Below are 23,562 nucleotides of genomic sequence, written 5' to 3' on the forward strand. Positions count from 1 at the left end.
TTGAGCGGTTTGGTAATAACAACGGCTCGCTTGCATGCTCTACCAAAAAATGTGCTTTGGTGTGTATCTGATGGACGAAAGCCAAACCAGTTCCACACCACTGATGTTGCACCATTTTTACAAACCAGTTCTGGTTCATCTGTTTCATTCAACGACCCGCCTTCTCATTCTCCGTCGCCACCGTGCTTTTTCCGCCAAGTGCGTATGTAAACAAAGGCACTACGCATGCGCGTTTTACCCATATTCTATCGTGATATTTCATTTTCTTATCATTGCCTAACATTATAACGGTATTACCGTGAAGGGTATGATATGGCCCAGCCCTAGTTGATAAACATGACATCACATGGAATTTTGTGTCAGGAATGTGACCACTTGTACTTTTTGTATTCGCATTACCATGCATTGCTCCTTTTGTGCACAACAAAACAGTGTAAGAACATTTTGATAACACCTCATATGAACCCAAACACAACAGGATGAAGTTAATGCTCTACAATTTAAGCTAGTATATGCAGTTAGATGAAACAAACCTCTCCATCTACATCTTCAGCCCAGGCATGGGTAGCAAAGCAATGTTTGCAGAAATGGTTTCTATTCTTCCATTAATTCATATACCTGAACTGTAGCATTACTAAAAATATTGTTTTTATTGTTTGAACAAAAATAATACATTTCCACCCCCCAAAAAAACCCACCAACAACAACAAAAAAAAAACCCAGTGACTTGTGCTCACCGCTCGAGTTCTGTGAACTGTTTGTGTCAACCAGACTGGACTGAATTGCACTTTCCAATTTCCGCCTGAATGGGCTGTCTGTATGTGAGAAAACAGGAAAAACGATGAGTGACATGGTCAGGCCAACGACTGTGGATAACATTTTTAATTTAAACTGAATCCGCACAACAGTTAGAGAGGGGAAGCAAAGTTAATGACGTGCAATTTACACTTGATTTTAGTTTGCAGCATGCAAATCAATCACGCTAACAGCCTTGAAAATGATCCAAACGTTCAAATGATATTTAAATATGGGTTTAATTCCTCCTCTTCATTCCATCTTTTTGACCCACTTTTAAGCTCTGTGTGTGTGTGTGTGTGTGTGTGCCATGCTTTAAATAGTTCTTTATGGCACACTGCTTCTTAGCAGAATTACTTTTTTTTTTTGTTAGGGGAGGAGATTTGGGGGGGCCTTTAGAAAATAAAAATTAATGTGTAATTTCTTGTGTTCAGCAGCTAATATTTAGGTGCTTTAGGCAATTAAAAAAAAAAGATGACATCAAATTTATTATTTAAATTGTTCACCCAACCATTCAGCAAAGATTCATTTCCTGCAAAGATATCACATATGCAACAGTAACCTTACACACAATTAGCAGAAACTAACAATTCCAACAATAGTGCAGTTTTTTTTAAATCCTCAGCCAATCACAGAGCACTTAGGTTCTACATTGCCAAATCTAGAAATTATGTGTAAATGTGAATGTCCACTGGTGAACAAAAACATTATTACTTCCCAGCCTAATATGCTCCTTGTGTTTTTTGTGCAGTCAACATAGCATCAAGCACCCAGAGCATGACCTCCTCAAGCTCTGAAGGTTCCCTGTGGTATCTGGCACTGATTTGTCAGCAGCAGTCTTTTAATTGAAAGTTGTAAACCAGAGATGCCAAGCATCACACCCAAACAGCCTCTTCATGGTTTCTTCCTCCTCAGTGATCAGTGACTAGGTTCTTATCACTGCTGACATGAGACGTATTTTTTCAGAGGCAATTTAGACGAGTCTTTGGGTCATCAAAATTATGGAGGACCACAAGAGCCACACGCATCAAAATAAAGAATTCTGTGCTTAAATAATGAATTGTAGAATAAATTCAGCATTTGTAAATTCATTTTTGCATTCCACATTAAAAAACCTGTTTTTCAAAATGTTTTTTTAAAAACCTCATTTCAAAATAATTTTTTAAAATTCCACATTAAATTAGCATGAGTACTGCAAAGTTTTGTAGTACTAAAAAATAAATTAAATTAAAAAAAAAAAAAAAAAAAAAAAATCACACAAGCATCACACATCTGACATATTCCAGTTCCATTTTGTGCAGTACACTGTTGAAATTATAAACTATACATTCTAGTTATTCACTTATCAGTGATTCTTGAGTAAATGGATGTCACTGATAAATCTGTGGTGATTCACCTGCAAGTGTTTTTAACAAACTTTGTTTTTTGTAGAATTCATCAGCAGCTGTGGAGAGATGCATTCAAATATCTTCTGGTTCCACTTTTCCTAACCTGGAAGCTGAGGATGGCTTAATCCTGACAAGGACACAAACCTCAGCGCTTATCATAGATGTTCCTCCGTGCAGCCATTCCGGAGAGAGAGCAACGACCACTGATTAAGATCAGCAAGAAATCTGTTCCTTTCTGGCAACTTGGGAAACTTCTAATAAGAAAGTTTGCATTCTTAGAACAATGCTGGGTCATGTGTGATGTGTTATCATATGAGGACATTACATTTGTCTTAATTCTGCTCTATTAAGTGTTTTGATCATTGATCAAATATGGCAGCTTTGTGTTGTGCTGCAAGTTAAAACCGACTGTCCTCATGAGCACAGCATCTAACAACTCTCCTTAAAGTCAATTGAATTCAACTGGGCACAATGGTTTTCAGTGGGTGAAACATTCATCACTCATCTGTTACACCGGAGAAGTCACTTGGATGAGTGATAAAACAATTTTCCACAGAAACATCCAGAGCAAGTAACCTTTTGGGCATATGCTTGCCTGTAATTCATTCATCAAGAGATTTTTTTTTAAATGTATACATTTGTTTTCAGTTGTTGTTTCTCTTGGCTTAATTTCAGCCTTAGAAGCATCTCTCAGAAGAAACCCACTGTAAACTTTTTGCCAATAATTTGACAAAAAGATTGTTGAGCCAGGTGGTGGTTTAAGACCAAAACTGAACTCAAACAGTAAATTCACACAGTGAAGTAAAGTTACTAAAGTTTTGTACCCCCCCCTCCATTTTATTTCTTGCAGATTTTTATTTTATTTATTAATTTTTTTTTATATTCATACAAATGTGTACAAGTTATAGACTTCCTCAGTAAATTTGCACTCTTTCAGAGTCATTTGAATTGTGTGTTAAAGGAGAAAGAGATTAGCAGGTAAAGTAGAGGATGCAGAGTCCATTTTAATTACCGTTTCAAATTATGTTTTAAAAAACATTTTGAAAATCAGCTTTTTAATGTGGAATTCGAAAATTAATTTACAAATGCAGAATTAATTCTACAATTCATTATTTAAGCACAAAAATGTTCAACATATGACAGTTATTATGAACATTATCAGCTTCAAATGTTACAGTGTGGCCCACTAGTGTATGTGATCTGTAAATAGTACTTCGACAAAAAAGGCAGATTTGATGGTCAAATTTCAGTATGTGTGTTTGTGTCCAAGGTAAAAAAAAAAAGGTTCAAGGGTTATAAGGCATGCGACTTTTCCTATATAAATGAAAAAAGTAAAAAAAAAAAACAAATTTATGCTTACTTTTTATCTTTCCAGTTTGGCTGTGGCCAAATTTACTCATATCCATGCTACCACATTCCTGTACCCGTGATGTCTTCAAATCAAATGAACCTACATGAAAAAGGAGCATCTTGGATTGCATTCATTGCACAACTTTAGAAACAAAATACATGACACTGTCCATACAACAAGGTTTAGAGCTGCATATGAGATTTCATACTGTACAAAAATAAAATGAAGAAATGACTCATTATCATAATAAATAAAGCACAGAAAACAAATGAACTCACCCATTGGCGTGTGAAGAGCAACATGTTCCTGGTACGGGTTGAAATACTTGTACTGCTTCCCACAGAATTCACAAACATAGCTCCCAGTTTCTGGAAACAAGAAAACACATAAACAAACCTTTGTCCTCTTCTGTATCCACGATGGTTATAATAAGAAGGAGTAAAGATTAAATCTGTTGGATTAGTTGTCTTCAGTTAAGATGAAGAATAGCGTTTTTGCACATGCCTTACTTCACTAGAGAGAAGCAGAAAACAAGAAGTCGATATCGAGTGGAAAGAGGAAGAAGCAGTGACTCTGACTGGATGTTGTTTGTTTTGTTTTTTTTACAGTTTACATTTAGCAGTACATAATAGTGATTAGAAACACAGGGGTTTCCCTGTTTTGTGCATGGAGGTTCACACTATCACCCATAAAAGTCATTAATGCAGTGATAAGTGCAGGATTCCCACCTGCAAACACTGCCAATAGTGTTTTAAGGGGCACGTGCTGCTGTCTGCTGAACCCGCTGTCTCTGTAGAGGTGGGTGAGTGCTTTTTCCCCTGCGAAAAAGGACTTATGGACTTATGTTTGGAAACCTTACCAGTCTTTACTTAACGTATATCCTTGGTGTTATTTACACTGAGTATCACAATGTCTTAACGCCTTTTCACTATACGGTGTTCAATACTTTTAACTGGACAGAAGACTGAAACTGTAAGGCCCTAAAACATCACCGAATTTTAACTTAAAGAAAACTTTCTGGAAAATCTTTCTATATACTTCTTCTGCAGGGAAACACAAAAGCCAAGCTACCTTAAAATGAATTTTGTAATCTCATTCTGCTGTGGTATGTCTTCATTTTGAAATCATACTCTGTACAGACATCTGCAGCGATATTATTGCATTTGTCCTGATGGTTCAGTACACAACCCTCAGCTCAGTATTAAAATTCCCTGGTTTAATGCGATTCCTCCGTGTTGAAGTAAACAAAGAAATAAAATATTTTTCAAAATTTTCAGATTTTGAAAAGTTAACTGTGCACAACTTCCACTTATTTTAAAATATAATTTTTATTTACTTTATGCTTGTGAACAAGGAGTTTAAAGCCTTTTTTTGACTGACTGCAGCATTTTATTATCCCAACTCTAACAATAAGAATAACTGCCTATCAGGCACTTTTTTGTCTGCTAAACTTAAATCAAACTAAACCAATCAATGAATATACCAAACTGTGAATTTTGTGTACAGATATCTGTGTACCTCAAGTACACCAAACAGTCTTACTTGGTCCAATTTTCTGATAGGGTTCAACTGGCTCCTCTTCTTTAAGGCCATCCACAGGTAGCACCACCTGTTCGTATGGATCTGAGAGAAGAAAAGGAAGATGACCAAGCCGATTATCTTCTCACAATACTCGTCACAAAACTTGAGCTCTTTCAGATATGTAATACTACAATAATCACATGAGTTCAATTCCTGCCTGCATCTCATCTTTTACCCAGTATATCCACTATCCCTCCTCGGTACATGGTCGAACCATCTCAGCCTCACCTCTCTAACTTTGTTTCAACTGCTCAACCTAAACCGTTCTTAAACTCTGCTATTTCTTGGCCTCCTCTCTTCTTGTCAGGTTCACAGTATCCGAACCATACATCATAACAGGTCTCACTACCATCTTGTAAATCATTCCTTTCACTCTTGCTGCTATCCTTCTGTCACAAATCTGACACACTGACACTCGTCTCTCACTCAGGTCCCTGAGGTCATGTGATCAGGGCTTGCTGGTTGTCCATCCAGGCTGAAAACGAAAGGTGACAGAGCTTTTGTAACTTTGGCCCCCAGACTCTGGAATTCTCCCTTTGAGCTTGAGATCCGTGGACTCCGTGGTCTCTTTTGAAAAAAACTAAAAAGTCATATTTTTAAACTTGCTTTTGGTTAATTTTTGTTTTTATGATTTAGCTTCTGTGAAGATCTTTGTGATTTTTATCTTGAAAGGTGCTATACAAGTAAAATTTTACTTAGGTAACTCTTTCCACAGAGTTCACCCAGCCTGCACTCTCCTCTTCACCTCTGCTCCTTGTATCCTCACCTTTCCTCCTGCCTTGCGCTCATTTACACACATGTATTCTGCCATGCCTCTGCTGACTTTCATTCTTCTAAAAGTTTAAGGGCCCTTAATTCCCTTGACTTGCAGACCACATTTAGACACTGGCCATCCCTTCTGTTTTTTGGAGTCCTTGAATAAAATGCTTAATTTTATTTTATTTTTTTCCTCCATATAAACAATCTAGCCCCCTTTGTTTAGATTTTGCAGTTGCTGCAGAAAGTACAGATTTTTCCACGAGGAATGATTGAAAATTGTGCAAAACTTACCATCAACTGCATGCAGATCACGATGCTCCTGAAAGCAGCTATAGTATTTATACTTCTTTCCACAGATGTCACAGGAGTAACGGAAGCTACCTGTAGATAAAAGGAACAAGCCAACAATGAACAACACTGACAGTACAAACAGTGTTTAATTTATTACCAAATTCAGGTAACGCTAGCTAGACAAAAAAACAAAAAAACAAAAACGCTCGGGAAAACTAAATAATATCAACACACGTATGGACTGTGTAAAGTTCTGAGATCAAGAGAGAGAAATGGCTTAAACTGAACATTGGACCAAACACGTACACGGCATATATTTTAGCCAACTGAAATGCACCGCACAGCGATTTAACACACATGTAATTCCAAAGTGTGTTGTTGCTTTCAACTGAAGGTCAGGGGTCCTATTTTTCTGTTTTCTTTCTTTTTTTTTGTCTATTTGCACCACAAACAAGGTTAAATTAACAAAAATGTTTAAAGTACAAAGGATAAGATAGGACTCCAGTGCATCCAAACAGGGAGGGAAGAATTCCAGGTATAAAGCTCTGAGAAAAGGGGTCATCCCATGCCCACAACAATTCACAAGTTTTCTCAGTTCATGTCATTGATAACCTTAGAAAAATGTTATTTCATTGAGGCTTTAAAAAACAAACAAACAAAAAAAACAACCTTGACCTTTAAGTGGAACGATCAGAGGTTAATAATGAGCTTAATATTTTTATGACAACATTAATATCAAAAGCTAAAAATAAAAGCAAAATAACCCCACAAAGAAAATAGAAAGCTGCATTTAAATTAAAGTAACATATATATTGTTAGTTAACAGCAAGTTCACACAATTAAAAGAAGATCTCTTTTTAATCGAAATGTACGCGTCTGTGACTATGTACATACTATTATGTATTGTTCAAAAGTGTTTAAATGTGCAATATAATGTTACTTTAGTCTTACTTTGTTATTTTTACTTTTGTTGATGTAGGATTCACTGACATTTCTTTCCAAGTGTATAAAGGGCGTGAAAGGGCATCAGAGATGAAGATTGCTTCTTCTGCTCTTGTTAATTTTGTTGTGGGGTAAAACATTGTTCAGCCAGGTGGCTGTTGACAAGTGAGAACTGAAGTGCCTCTACACACTGCAGTCAACTGCTGTCTGAAGGCAATCTGTTGCATAAAAAGCACAGCACAAAGACTTGTAAGACAAAAATCTATTTTCCAGTTCTTTCAGGTTTAGTCTCTCTCTGTAATAACATGTCTGACGTTGTCCCTGCAAAAGGCCCCTCATCACACACCCATGTGAAATGTTTTATTATTTAGCAGCAGAGTGACAACTTCTAAATTTTCTCCAGCCTGTTCTCAAGGGGCACTTAATCCAATCAGCTGCATTCTTAGCTGAATTCCTGAGGCACTTCAAGGATGTAATAGACAGAAGGGCTGTTAATAAATTCTGAATTTCACTATATAATCAAGTTTAAAAAGAAAAAAAGGGGGGGGGGAACCACATTCAAATGTGGAAAAAAATAAAGCTGCAGTACTGGCAGGTGTCTCACAAACTACATAAAACACAAAGTTGAATTTCCGAAAAGGTGTGCAGCGTCTGCGACTCTTAATATAGCACTATGGCACATAGTGAGTGTTTGTGGGGGTACAAAATGAGAAAAGTAGACCGGTGTAGGACCTTCTGCTTCCGATTTCAGACACATAGCTGGCAGTGCAAGTAGAGAGAAGATTTAACCTACATAAATTAGTGAATATACATGGATGAATAATTGGCTGAACTGAAGGTAAACCGCAAGGCGTACCATTTACCTTTTGCATTTTGCTTGTTCTTTTCTTTAAGCTAAAGTAAGTAAGCTAAATAAAAGCAGGCTGATTCATGTTTGATGTCACACCTACACCTTAAAAAAAAAAAAAAAAAAAAAATTCCAAAGGTTGAGGCTCAGCACGCACTATACCCTGAAGGAAACCCTGAAAGCATCACGGATCAATTTTCATTGATTAAATTCAATTAAAACTACTACTAATACTAATGATAATAAGAATATTAGTGACAATAATAAAAACCACAGGCTCAAACCATTTTAAGTAAAACCTGAAAATGACTTTTGGCATTGTTTGACAGCTCAGGTACATACTGTGCAAAATATGTTAAAAGTAAGCGTTATGTAAGCAAAGCAAATGGCCATTTAAAAGTGGACAAAGAATAGCTAACAGGTGATTAAAAAGATTTTTTTTTATTTTACAGTAATAACAGTAATTATTAGCATGAGTAATTGCATTTATAATACTGCCTGGCTGCAGTGCTGTGTATATTACATCAATTCTCCCACTAATTAAAATAAATTTTCATAAATCAGTGAATTCCTGGTGTTTGTCAGTATAATCAAAGCTTCTGTTAAATCAGTGGTCCATGCACACTGGACTGAATCAACAACATTATGGACACAAGTCTCAGTAAGGATAGTTAGAAAACAACCCCAAAATAAGACTAGACTTTACTAAAAATGTCAAACCAAATGTTTAGCTTTTTAAATCTACCAAAACTTTGCAGTGCAAGGCCCATTTTACATATCAAGCAAAAACAAACAAACAAACAAACAAGCATTCTAAATATACTGTAAAAAATAAAATTACAATTTTCACAGTGGTATAACATGGTTAGAAGTTTGTGTACTGCTTACTGTATTTTAGTCTTTTAGCTTTTGGACCAATTGAAATTGTAAATAGAATCTAAAATGTTTGAAAAACATGAATCTTAATGCACCAATTAATGTGCAAAATGTTTAATTCTATGTTATATTTCACAGGACCTTTGGTGATTTAGCTATGACCCTTCTTCGTGGATTAGCATACTCTTAAATAAACTACATCAGTCTGTTGATGCAGTGGTGATGCTTTAAAAATAATAATAATAATAATAATAATAATAATAATAATAATAATAATAATAATCTGGCTCAACTTTTTCCATATCCTAAATGAATTGTAAACTCTTAAGACACTGTACTGACAAAATAAATGCATACAAGCAAACATTTAGAGGTAATTAAGTGGAAATATTTACAAACAAACTGCTTTGCAAAAGTCTTGAGCCACCACTCACTCCTTAATATATTGCTTGGAAAATAATAGAAATAGGTGTAGCAGGTTACTGAAACATGTAAAAATACATGGAAATACAGGAGGGCAAAAATAGAGTTTGTACTCTATTCGTTTTCCTCTATAAACACGCTTGAAAGTCTCTATATGGTATTATTCCCCAACACAATCTGAACTTCACTTAGGGAAACCTTGTCATTTCTTTAAGTAGTCTCAAGGAATATATCTTCAGGCTTCATGAAAGACATTGAAAGCTTTTCTTTGGACATTGGCTGCTTTTTGTTCCATTCTCTGTCAAGATGATCCCAAATTGCTTCAATAATGTTGTGTTCTGGGCACTGAGGAGGCCAATCTATGACTGATAGAGTTCTTCTGTGTGTTTTTCCATCTAGGTATGCTTTTATTGCACTGGCATTATTGTGAGGTGATGAATGAAACCACGGCCAATCAGATGCTTTCCAGATCGTATTGCATGGTGGATCAAAATCTGATGCTGTGTACAAAATCCTATTAATTGACAAGAGCCCAACACCACTGGCTGAAATGGCCCTCCTTTATATAATTAGCGGAGCATTTATAGCCTTTGTTTTTCATAGGACAGTACACCGTGACAGGAAGATAAGAGAGACTGAAGGGGAATGATAGGAAAGGGTATGGGCCAGACCTGAACCTGGACCCCTGCCACCGATTTTCAGTTCTGATTTCCAGTTCTTGTGTAATTTGGCAAACTTCAGCCTTTTCTTGCTATTTCCCATCCTTAGGACTGACCTCTTGATTTTGTGAACAAAGATTATAAGATTTTTAACATACATCATGGCCAAAAGAACCAAAAATCTCCTTTCTCAAATAATAAGTTTCTTGCAGAACGGCTTTATCTGGCAAAGGCAGAAGCAGGATAACGTCCACCATACTCTGCATGAGCACAACAAACTGCAAGCAGTACGAGAGAGCATTTAAGTGAACTGGAAATTTTTATAGAAAGCAATACAAAAATACCTTCACTAAAAAGTATCCATCTCTGCTAAACAATCCAAAGGCAAAATTAATAATAAATGGAGACATAACAAAAGTTTTCAGCTTTCAGTTTTCAGCCTGCAGAGGGACTAGACAAAGTTGTGCAATAGGCCCTTTACAGTCTGTCTGCTGGTTTTGAAATCACTTGGAAAGATTTCAGGAAACAACTTTGGGATCATTCACAAGTCTTTAACAACATCATATCCATTTAGGAACTAAGTCAGGGATTGACCCACGATAGTAATATTCGATCCTGTAATAATAAAATTAACAGAATAATAAAGTAATACTTCAATCAAGGACACTAACTTTCTTGATTTACAGATGACATCTTAATCTTTTTGCCAAATCCAGAAATATCAACTCCAAACTTGTTGGTGTTTTTGGATACCTTTAGTTCCATCTCAGGCTACAAGCTGAATACTCCAAAAACCTATAAAACTAGCTGGAGCATAAGTTGGAGTCCACTCAAGAAACTGAATTTCATACCTCGTGACATATTTATGAGTTAATATTAACTGTAAAAGAACAATTGGTATGGTACATAATATGGTACATAATGTCAATAAAATATTTAGAGAATCTTAAAAAAAAAAAAAAAAGGGAAAGAAATAGCAAAACACACATTCTGCAGTGCAATTTACTACATGGGTTCATGGGTTTGCACTCTAATCACTGTTGGTTTTTGCATTCACAAATCCACTGAGAAGGCAACAGTATTTCTGGATCTTGTTAATCCAGAAATACTGTTGCCTTCTCTTTTTTAGAAGTAGGCAATGCACACCAACAGCAAAAAGGCCACCCTATCATTATTTTTCACATAGTGCTTGAATCAAAATGACCCCATTTAAAAATAGAGTATATTATTATTTTTTGATTAAGATGCTAAAGTTATAGTTATTATAGTCATGTACTTATATTCATGAGCAGAAAAAAAAAATTGTGGTTGAGCGTTATGCTTGATTAATTCCTGACTTCTCAGAGAATTCCAGTGTGCCAGCTTAAATTTAGGGAGTAAAAACATGAATTCAGTTTGAAATTCCTCACTGCTGCTCAAAATAGTACAAACATCAAGAATTCACTGAAAAAGGAAAGAGTCCGCATTTAAGCACTGTGATGCTGGATGGTCTTTAAGACAAACAGGGCGAGACAAAGTGTTCTCACAGTGCAGTCAAGTATTCTTTGGAGTTGATTACAGAGACTGATACTTACAAAATGTTCCAAGGAAGAGGCAGAAAATGAAAGCTGACTTAAGCAGATCTCAGGGCTCTCTAGATTTAAAGTACTACAAACAGAAGGACGGACACTGATGATCTTTAGCCAGAGATAAATGCTTCTAGACCAGAGTCTGAGAAGGTCTCAAGAATGAACACTGGTAGAGTACTGAACGAATAAGTGTTAAAGCAGGGGTGTCAAACTCGTTATACATTGCAGGCCACATACAGCCCACTTTAATCTTAAGTGGGCCAGACCAGTGAAACTCTACTTTCTGTCAGTGTAAATAAGTTAAATATGTAACTGTTTTTCTACACAATGAAAAAAAAGCTGCTGTGACAAAGAAAGAAACCTGTCAGCACAACTGTTCTACCTGTATTGTCCAGACTTTGTAGTTTTTTGTTTATTTGTTTGTTTGTTTTGTTTTGTTTTGTTTTTTTTTTGGGGGGGGGGGGGGGGGTGAGAGGGGGTTTAAACTGTAGTCATAAAAAAAAAAAAAAAAAAAAAAAAAAGAACAACAACAACAACAACAGAAAAATCTATTGAAAGTGAAAGATAGAAACTTCTGGGGGGGGTTCTGTGTAATAAGTAAGTGAATAAGGCAGAAAATGTAGATTTTTGATGGGAAACTGGTTTCCAAGTACACAGAGCAAGAGAACTATACAGGAAGTGTGATTTCATCATGCAAGCAAGACAGTGAAGTTAATTCTAAATGTGTTTTTGTGCTGCTGGCTCGCTGAATTTTGGTCACAGTGACAAAAGTGACTGCAGTTTTGGAATCTGTGAGACACTGTCTCCGTGTTGTCGGATGAACAGAGGGATCCGTGCTTTGTGTTAACATCTTTTTGCAGAATCTGTTTACCTGCTCTTTAATCGTTTACCGTTTTATCTGTTGGACATTGTTGAAATGGTTTTGGAGGCTTCCAGCTGAGATTTCAACGTTTCTGTGGACACCACACGTGCCTACATTTAAATAACAGATCTGACAGTAGATCCTATAAAACCAGATGTTCTTGCTTGCCTCCAGTACCAGGGGCATTGGGGTTCAACAGGTTAATTGTTTATTTCTTAATTACTTTGTCTAGTATAAATGGCCATAGGGGAGGTTTCTATCAGTAGAATAAGCTGTTAAAGTTGTGAAAATACAGTTAAAAGTCCAAAAACTATGCTTGTGCTTGTTTGTGGTAAGCAGTGAATCAAACAAGTTAATGATTATAAATGGCTTCAAGCACACATTCAGGTATCAATGTGTATCACTGAAATGAGGCCAGATGGTGCTCAGTTTACATTTTTGCTCATTTCGTCACCTTTTCTCCAACATGCTTGCATTTAAATCCAGCTCCCCCATCTCTCTGTGTACCTGGCCTGTACCAGTTTACTTGCTGTCTTCGGAACATCTGCCTCTCATTCTTCTTTCACATAATGGTATGATCTCAATCTGTGTTTGCACATGATTGGCTGCATGGTGTGCCCATTAAAATAAAGTCCCACCCCTCCCTGCCTGAAGACTCAGCTCACACATATCGACAGGCCATTAATTGACATATATAATGATCTTGCGGGCCAGATATAATTGTATCGTGGGCTGGATGTGGCTCGCAGGCCGTACATTTGACACCCCTGTCTTAAAGGGAAGAATACCTTCTAAGAAACCATTATGTGAAATCTGCAAATACTCAGAAACATCTGCCAGAGAGCACAAACACCGGACTCTAAATGACTGGAGGACAGAAGGTATTCTGGACCGGCGAGTCCAAATTTGACTCTCTACAGACTGTTAATGTCTGCACAGAGTCTGAGAACTTTATCATGCTAGATGCATAGCACCCGCAGTGAGATTCCATTATAATATGTGGCTCCATCTTGATATTTCTGGCAAATTACTGCAAGTCAGCAGCCATGAATTACAAGGTCTACACAAAATCTTGATGCATCATGGAATCCCATCTGGACTAAAAGTTATTTGTCATAGGTTCATTTCATTAACAAAAAAAAACTCCAGCATAGGTCAAAACTGTGCAAAGACTATCTGACCAATTAAAGGGAATTTGAAGTTCTCGACGACCAGACTAAAATCTATAGAACAGATTTGGAATTTAGTAAATTCTAAGAGATTTCACAAGCATTTCATCCAAAGCAAATATCTGGGAAAAGCTAGAAACTATTTGGAAGTCAATAAAATAAAATAAAAAAAGAGAATGAACATAAAAACAATACCAAGATGCAATGCAAGAATTCAACAAGGCCAAAGGAGGCATTATATTTTATATTAAGCATAATAAAGTTTTTTTCATTATGTGAACATGGACTGTTTAGTTGTTTTAATTTATTGTTTGTCTAATACATAAAAATATAATTTTTAGCTTAACACAATTTTTTACACTGATTTCTAAAATATTTCCGTTTTCCTGTCTGTATGATTTTTTTTTGATCACTTATCGGTCCCCAATTTTGGAAATAAAGATAATATTTTAATTATTTCCAAATCATCATCAATCTTTTTTTTTTTTAAATTTATTTACAAATTTTTGGAAATTGGATTTTATTTTTATGATTCATAGCACAAGCCTGCATTTTTGGGAATTAGAGTATTTAAAACCATCTTATTAAAACTAGACCTTGTAAGTTATTTTAGGGTCTCTTCAGTATCTGAGGCAACACCCCCCCCACCACCAAACTCTGCATGTTGTTGTTTTTTAAGCACAGGGTGGCTTTTGGCTGAACACCATTTAATCAGAACTATGCAAAGTTTGTTCTAGCAATTTTCCTGAAATACTCTTAAACATCAACAACTCCTCCACAGTCCTACAGCCTGTGTTGTCTTTTGCTTATTAAAATACTCTTGTGCAAACATTTGTTCAATACAGGGCATTTTTGCAAAGTACACTTACAGGAAATCCAGACTTCTAAGCTGGCCTGGTTTTTTTTTTCCACAAACTGCTGTGAATTTGTTGTTAAATAGACTTTAAGTCATATTCACATAATATGTGAATCTATTTTCCTATTCTAAGGGAACCACTCTGTATGTATCATTAAACATCATTTATTTTTACCATCGGCTCCTGCCAATTTCTTTTGGGGCCACCAACACTGCTCATAGAAAGAAATCTATATTTAAAAATACACTTTTAAATTGATATGCCAGTCATTATCAAGTATAAAAGTCTAAATCTGCGACATCAACCAAAATGCTTTACAGCATGTTTCATCCTCTTAAGAATTTAATCTAATAGCAACTCCTTTGCCTAGCAGCCTCACTGGCCTACTTATTAACAGTGTCACAGACCTTGTAGTTCCACTGTGTTCATACTCTTCATACAGCTTTAAAAAAAAAAAAAAAAAACTTATGATCTATGTGCATAAAGACTGTTCTCTTTTTTCCTCTCTGCCATATTTATACCTTACCTCTAAAGTGATGTGCACGTTCATGTAATGAATGCCGAGTGTGTGTAGGAAGATTTATAAATAACTCAAGTATTACTCTGAGGTATGAGTATTTTTAGCCCTAATCAAACTTTTTCTGTGATGTTGGAACGCCTAGTAAACGCAGGTCCCGGTGGCTGTTATATACCGCCACTCGAAGAGTAAAACCATACTGCCTTCAGGCTAGTCCTCAGTTTTACATTTTCATGTTTCTCTGCTAAATGGAAGTGGTGGTGTCAGAAAATGAGGGTCAAAAACATCTTAGGCAGCCCTATCGAGAAAAAAAAAAAAAGTGTGGCAAGCAGGTGGTGCAGAAGTATACTCACTGTTGGGTGTTTGGGGTAGACCATCGCCAACCATGGCCTCTGATTCTACAAACAGACAAACACATCAATTAAAATAAATAAATAAAATAAATAAATAAAAAAAATAAAATTGCAGCTCTATGAAAAAAATGCTGCTAATGTGTGCTCTGTGCTTCCAACCTGGGCTCCAATTTATATATCTACAGCCTCAAAGACATGGAAATCTCAAGACTGACGCCAATATTTGGTGATTGAAAAGCTGCATATATCAGAGTTTAAAAATAATCTTGTTTTATTGTCAGAACAAGTTGTGAATTACTTGCACACCCTCTGCCCAACTCTGCTCAGATTAGCCTGGTTGTTGTGCTGATTTGTGTGCCAACAGCGTAAAATACAGAATTTTTTGAAATCGACACCAAAACCAAAAAACTTAATATATTGGAGAATTTTTTAGACAAATTTTAGACCCTTAAATTTGTTATTTGCAGTTAGTTGAGTCCTTAATAACACAAAAATGGAGTTTAAAAAAAATAATTGTAATTTAGTATCTCGCGGCTTAGATGAGCTGACTGGAACATCAGAAACAAGAACAAACACGTTTTCCCAACAAGGAAGTTGAAGAGTACCTTCTGGTGGACAAACTATGCAACATCAACAGTCATATCATAGCTGAGGGACATTTCTTCCATCTTTTCTTTACTGACTTCATTTTCATTTATTGGGCAATATAATATATCACCATATTAGCCCCGCCAATACGCTGGTCAGGCTCTAAAAATAACTGACTTGCACAATCAGATTTAAAACAATTCCCAGTCAAAGCAGGGCATGCACGCCTCTTTGAATACTTTTCAGACTATATTCTTAAAAGCAAAAGTGCAGCAATCAGTTATTTGTTTTTACATAAAGGACCAAATACATTTTTTAATAAATAGCAGCTTCTTACCTCTGTGCGCCCTGACATGTGTCTGAAAGCAGTTGTAATACTTGTACTTTTTCCCACATACCCCACATACATATGAACCTGCAGGAAAATTCAGAACAGAGTGTCAGAAAAAAATAACATGATTCCTATCAGGGTCACATATATAGGCTTACAAGAAAAAAAGGTCAGAACCACATGGGATTTCCCAGGATTTCTGAATTGAAATACAGTCTGGCCCTCATCCAAGTAATATTTATAGAATAACTAATAACACATTAACAATTGTAGTTTTCATGTCTGTATTAAAACACATTGAAAATGACCTACAGTCCAAGTAGGACAAAATTAATCCCCCTTTCCTGTACCAATAACCTCTGTAGAAGCTACTTACAATTGGGTTTTCTACAAATGGAGGGAGTGGAGTAGAAAGAGGTTTAAAAAAAAAAAAAGAAAAAGAAAAGAAAAATGAGGAAGACACCTAGAGATATAGCTACACGTTACTAAAATCTTTGTTCACATGTCACTGGACTTATGAATATTACTAGTGGAAGGACAACCTCAAAGGGAAACACTGCGTCACATCTCAACCTACCAAAAGGACTCAGAAAGTCCACAACACTTTTGAGACATGTGCTGTAAACAGATGAGCCAGAAGTTTCATTTGTGTGTTTCAAGGTTTGTGGCTGCTCCAAAACCTCTAGGTCTGGAAGCCCTGAAGTCATTAGGGGAACAATAAATTTAAGATTCAAGAAAGAGAAAAGTAGTTCATAATCCCCTGTTTGAAAAGGCTGAGCAACAAAACAAGACAACGAACAGGTAAATCTAGGAGTGAATAGCCAAAAAGGACAAAAATGACTTGGCTAGTCCAAAGTCCTGACCTTGATTTATGGGATGACCTGTAGAGGACAGTTCAATTAGGGCACTTCAGAAATACCAATGTAGTGAAACCATTTTGCAAGGCAGACTGTCCAAAAACCCTCTGAACTCTGCAACTCTGATAAGCACCAGCAACTAAAGGGGGTTATACAGGGAGTGCAGAATTATTAGGCAAATGAGTATTTTGTCCACATCATCCTCTTCATGCATGTTGTCTTACTCCAAGCTGTATAGGCTCGAAAGCCTACTACCAATTAAGCATATTAGGTGATGTGCATCTCTGTAATGAGAAGGGGTGTGGTCTAATGACATCAACACCCTATATCAGGTGTGCATAATTATTAGGCAACTTCCTTTTCTTTGGCAAAATGGGTCAAAAGAAGGACTTGACAGGCTCAGAAAAGTCAAAAATAGTGAGATATCTTGCAGAGGGATGCAGCAGTCTCAAAATTGCAAAGCTTCTGAAGCGTGATCATCGAACAATCAAGCGTTTCATTCAAAATAGTCAACAGGGTCGCAAGAAGCGTGTGGAAAAACCAAGGCGCAAAATAACTGCGCATGAACTGAGAAAAGTCAAGCGTGCAGCTGCCAAGATGCCACTTGCCACCAGTTTGGTCATATTTCAGAGCTGCAACATCACTGGAGTGCCCAAAAGCACAAGGTGTGCAATACTCAGAGACATGGCCAAGGTAAGAAAGGCTGAAAGACGACCACCACTGAACAAGACACACAAGCTGAAACGTCAAGACGGGGCCAAGAAATATCTCAAGACTGGTTTTTCTAAGGTTTTATGGACTGATGAAATGAGAGTGAGTCTTGATGGGCCAGATGGATGGGCCCGTGGCTGGATTGGTAAAGGGCAGAGAGCTCCAGTCCGACTCAGACGCCAGCAAGGTGGAGGTGGAGTACTGGTTTGGGCTGGTATCATCAAAGATGAGCTTGTGGGGCCTTTTCGGGTTGAGGATGGAGTCAAGCTCAACTCCCAGTCCTACTGCCAGTTTCTGGAAGACACCTTCTTCAAGCAGTGGTACAGGAAGAAGTCTGCATCCTTCAAGAAAAACATGATTTTCATGCAGGACAATGCTCCATCACACGCGTCCAAGTACTCCACAGCGTGGCTGGCAAGAAAGGGTATAAAAGAAGAGAAACTAATGACATGGCCTCCTTGTTCACCTGATCTGAACCCCATTGAGAACCTGTGGTCCATCATCAAATGTGAGATTTACAAGGAGGGAAAACAGTACACCTCTCTGAACAGTGTCTGGGAGGCTGTGGTTGCTGCTGCACGCAATGTTGATGGTGAACAGATCAAAACACTGACAGAATCCATGGATGGCAGGCTTTTGAGTGTCCTTGCAAAGAAAGGTGGCTATATTGGTCGCTGATTTGTTTTTGTTTTGTTTTTGAATGTCAGAAATGTATATTTGTGAATGTGGAGATGTTATATTGGTTTCACTGGTAAAAATAAATAATTGAAATGGGTATATATTTGTTTTTTGTTAAGTTGCCTAATAATTATGCACAGTAATAGTCACCTGCACACATAGATATCCCCCTAAAATAGCTAAAAGTAAAAACAAACTAAAAACTACTTCCAGAAACATTCAGCTTTGATATTAATGAGTTTTTTGGGTTCATTGAGAACATGGTTGTTGTTCAATAATAACATTATTCCTCAAAAATACTACTTGCCTAATAATTCTGCACTCCCTGTATGAGTTACTAAATTCATTCATTTCCAGCTTGTGAATGATCACCAATGTGTTTAATAAACACATATGAAAATACAACTGTGTGTGTTACGTGTTTAGTCAGATTGTCTTGTCTAATAACTGATTTAAATAAAGATCGGATCAAATTTTATAAGTAATCAATGTGGAAATCTTTTTCTTGTAATTCTACGTGACCCTGTAGTTACACAAACACAGTGACTAGTTCGGGACCCCTCTGCCCACCACTGGTAGACCAATCAGCAAGTGGTTGCTGTCTTTTGATGTGAAATCAACTACATAAGCCTCTAGTTCCACTGGTCTAGAAACTGGTAGGTGGTTGGGAAGTCTTAAAACACCTGGCAAGTGGTTGCTAGAGTTTTGCGGGCAGTCTCTAGATAAAATTGGCCACAGAGTAGTACATGGTGCTGCACTGAAAACCTAACAATTGGTCGCTAGCAGATTATTGGGGTTGCATGGGAGTGGCCGTGGAAAGCAATGACTTACTTGCATAAACATGCCAACTACTCGTGGACTTGTTATGAAACTGTGAAAAGCATGACGCAAACCAGAAACAGAATGTCCACCTCTCAAGTACAAATTGTGCCTTATAACTGTAACAAACTGTAACAAATACATTTCAAAAAGTACAAATATACATTTTCCCTAGCAACCACAAGTTGCCAGGGAGTTCCTGATAGGATGGCCTGTGTGACTGAGGTCTAACGTATGGTAGTCTTCTCCACCACCTAATATTTTCTTTTGCCTCCTTTTTTCCTTCTTAAATATTACCCTAAAACTCCAAACTAATTTTAACATTCTCTGAATTTAGATTTATCATACATAACATTTAGTGTGGTCTTTTACCTCTTTCTGCTGCCTATATAGGAATACAAATTTCAGCAAAGACTGATATTAGGGCTAGCCATCTTTAATTTCTACCCATTTATTTGCTTTATCAAAAATTCTCCATCATGCTCAGGTGCACCCTGAAAGTGTGATTATGTTTCAATTAAATGTTTGACAGTCACAACATCTGTACATGCCAACCAACCATGCATTTTATCCCTCGGCTAAAGGTGGAGATTTATTTTCAGTGCCATTTGTCTGTTAGCAAGAATACACAAAAACATCAGGATGAAGAGAAAAAAAAAAACTTTAACTCAAAAGTGAATTTATACATCTCTAGTTTGTTGTGTCACTGAATTCTAACGTCTTATTTTGAAATCCTTAATATTCTTCTAAAGAAGTTGCCAGTTGTTGTAATAATCACAACCATCATCATGTGATTATTTCCAGTTTACAAATGTTTACAAAAGAATGAAGGGCAAACCTAAACAAAACTCAGACTACCTCTTTTTGTTGTCTTGTAGAATTTCCCTTGTACATGTATAGCTGTTGTACTTCCCTTGTACAATAGGTATGCATTTAAAGTGGTGTTATCAGAGCAGTTATGGCACTTGCTACCTTTACCACCTCAATATATGGAGGTCAAAGAAATTTGACTTACTTATATGAACATCTACAACACCAGTCAATGTTTTCTTAGGGGCCATTCGTGAATAACCTTGACTAACCAGTAAAGGGTTTATAAAATGTCAGACAGATGTTGATTTTTTTTTTTTTAAGAATGTCATTTTTTGCTGTTTTCAACAGCCACGAAGTAACGTCAGGGTCATGAGACACCAGATATGACTGCTGTCACCAAATGCACAGACATGTCCATATGTACATTCACACACCTATGCACGAGTCTGTGCTCTTCGTTGGAGGAGGAGTACCAAGGGCAAACATACCCTCGGACTGAGCTCGACGGGATCCACCGCCACTTGCTCCCCCATTTCCTCCAATGACAACACAGATCTCAGCAGGATTGGGATCACTGACTTTCCCGTTGCTCGTCTCTGACGTCCCAGGCTCCTTCTTTACGGTGACAGGTGGTGAACTAGTAGTCTTCTTCGCTGGGGCATCTGTGGCTGCGCTCCCACCCTCTGCCTGCTCCTTTCCAGGATTGGGTGACTCTTGTGCACTCATGACTCCACCTCCTCTGAGCCTGTTTTCCTGTATGAGGAACAGAAACAGAGAGACAAAGAATTTACTGCCCCAAAGGAATATACATGCCTTATTGTGGTATGACCTTAAGCCCAATATATAGTATCAAAGCGTGGCACCAGCTCAGCCAGGTTCAGCTTAAATGTGTTGTTTTCAAGAAACCATGGCAACATACTCAATATAAAACAAAAGCTGACTGGATGTCAGATTTTATTTGATTAAGCGTAGAAGAAAAATCTGCCCAAAATAAATCACATTTGGCAAATACACAACTCAAAAAAAGACCCGAACTATGAAAACCACTCATCTTCTAAAAACAGTCAAGAGCTGCATTAACTCCAGGGTATAGGAGACATTACAGATAATATTTCAGTGGCAGTGAAATTTTAAGAATGGAAAACACAGTCCATTTTAACACAAAGTGGCTTAACTGATCATAAGTGACCTTTGAAGGCATAAATTCTGCAGCCTTGTGGCACTGAAATGCTCTAATTTCAAAAATATCTAAATTGCACAACTTGCCACTTCAGCACATCGCCATAAAAGGCCTTGTCAAGAGAATGTGCTCCAAATGCAACCAAGCAAAACAGAGTTATGCCAAGATGAGTGATATTATGGAAAGAGGGAAAATTGGTCTTCTAATAATAGCACACCGATGCAGCAACAACAAGCCTTTTCATAGATGAAATACACCTTTCTTTGGAAATGACACACTACTGACAAGCTTCAGCAAACAGACCTATGAACTGGCAAGAAAACATCTGAGGTTTGCAGTTCAGATAGTAAACCATCAACCATCATTTAATTAATAAATGAGTAAATAATCAGTCCCATTATCAAACTATAAGATTACCCTTGAGCTTACTTGTTCTATCAATATCCTACAATCCTTTTATAAAACAAGCTGTATTTGTAAATATAGCTTTTTGGTTTAACTATTTAAAGGCTTGTTAGGGGCCGATAATACAGGTCAACAACAAAGAATTTTATTATATTATGGTTAGTTTTCATTTTTGTCAGCGGTGAGGTTCTGCAACTTTCAGGAATCGTAGTAAACCCATTTTACACATTTCTTTCAGATTTTTCCAAGTCTTACTATTAAACTGGGAAGATTGCTGTCACTCAGTTGGGAATAGTTCAGTTTCTTGTAAAGTGGGGCTCTATAGGGCTCTGATCTACAGTACAGTTAATATGTTACCTACAATAGACAGCAATAGGAACGCCCCCACGACGACAGGAGCACCCACTGACACAGAAAGTAAAGCCATGTAATGCCGTGGACAAAATCAGCAGCAAAACGCACATTAGCCAAGTGTCAGCCATATATAGAGCATTTGTAGACTAAATACTGGTTAATTTACCACTTCATTAATTTATTCTGTATGTTAAAATTCAAAAGTCTACACCAAAAATACATTAATTCACAATAAGCAAGAGTTTTAAAAAAATGATATATGCCTATCGGTACAGACTAGCAGCATTGAAAAGAACAATTTCTGTCTTTGCAAGTTGTTGCCTATACTGTACACAGACTGCATATAAAACAAGGACGTGATCTAACAAGCCAGGTCATTAGAGCTGGTGACTCACAGCAAATTATTAGAACCTCTATAGGAAGCCGAAAGGCTGACCTTATGGGATCTGGTGTTATCTTTGCTACTTAAGTGTGTCGTGTCATCCCATCAAAAAATTTAAGCTTTCAAAAAACAGCTGTGGACACACTATATGAAAGGAATTTATTTGTCAACACTCCCAACTGCTAAAGGGACTGTGGCAATAAACAACAAAAACCAAGAGCCACATGAAAGTCAATGTGTAGAGGAAGTCACAATGGGACCTTCCAAAGTCTGGTGGTCCTCTTTGTTAGTGAACCGTGTGGTGTGATGTCAAGAGCTACAGAACTTTCTAAGGCATTTATACAAAGCAAATTCGTGGGTGCATTCAAATCTGCCAAAGGATTTAATTTACTAATGCCTCTGTGAGAAACTTCAAACAACTCAAATTTTTCCAAGACTGGCCAGTAAAATGTATTCAGTCCACCAGCACATATATTAATGTCTATATTAATTCTACAAGCATAAGAAACTCAGAACATTCAGAAGAGCCAAGCTGTGTGTGAATTTCTAAAGTGGCTGACCACTGTAGTTTCATTCAAAATATGAGATACAACAGCAGAAGCTGCTAAAAATATTGTTCTGACTCAAAGGTTTCAGAAGGTGTTGCATATAGGACTGCATAGCTAAAGAGCAGTCGGGAGACATCATGTGAACCACAAAAAGCACCTATAAGAGGCATGCGATTCCAAGAACTGGTCCCCATGTGATTCCCAGAACTGATCCCCAGAGCATTGAAAGAAGGTGGCCGAATCAGACGAATTACATTTTCACCATTTAGACATTTTGGTGTTTGAGTGACATTAATCTGAGGAACTACAGGAAGAAGGTAAACCAGAAGAGGTAGTGTCATGTCAATGTTACTTTGACACATACCGTCTGAATTCAGAACAGCCTAATTGCTCAGGCCTCGCTTATCATGACTATGATCATTCTCACACAGCAAAACACGTCCAGGAACTATTCTAGGATGACAAAGAGTGGTGGTTTTTGACTTTGACCCAAAGTTCCCAGATCTCAAAGGGACTGACTCTCAAAGTGAAATGTGAGGTATGCTAATTTATGGAAAACCCAACTAACAAATAGAGGAAATAAGATCTGCTGTTCTACAGAACACCTTCAGAGGTCTGGGTAAAATCTATGCATCGAAAGCACAGAAATCAGAGCAGC

The 23,562-nt window shown here is 37.1% G+C and overlaps 1 protein-coding gene across 4 annotated transcripts in view; it reads right to left on the reverse strand.

Moving 5' to 3' along the window:
- The window catches only part of znf618 (zinc finger protein 618), a 42,506-nt gene that overhangs the window by 11,716 nt on the left and 7,228 nt on the right, over positions 1–23,562 (reverse strand). For 2 of the 4 annotated variants that reach the window (XM_080868315.1, XM_080868313.1), the window contains exons 2-10: positions 20,470–20,788; positions 16,164–16,241; positions 15,239–15,283; positions 6,166–6,255; positions 5,077–5,157; positions 4,263–4,352; positions 3,813–3,902; positions 3,544–3,633; positions 738–815 (exon numbers count right to left, since the gene is read on the reverse strand). In XM_080868315.1, the coding sequence (XP_080724441.1) occupies positions 738–815; positions 3,544–3,633; positions 3,813–3,902; positions 4,263–4,352; positions 5,077–5,157; positions 6,166–6,255; positions 15,239–15,283; positions 16,164–16,241; positions 20,470–20,761 (934 nt within the window). In that variant the 5' untranslated portion in view covers positions 20,762–20,788. The remainder of the gene's footprint in view (positions 1–737; positions 816–3,543; positions 3,634–3,812; positions 3,903–4,262; positions 4,353–5,076; positions 5,158–6,165; positions 6,256–15,238; positions 15,284–16,163; positions 16,242–20,469; positions 20,789–23,562) is intronic. The other 2 variants (XM_080868314.1, XM_080868316.1) reach the window with 2 other exon arrangements.

This window comes from Rhamphochromis sp. 'chilingali', assembly GCF_963969265.1.
Source record: "Rhamphochromis sp. 'chilingali' genome assembly, chromosome: 2".
NCBI classification, from domain to species: Eukaryota; Metazoa; Chordata; class Actinopteri; order Cichliformes; family Cichlidae; genus Rhamphochromis; species Rhamphochromis sp. 'chilingali'.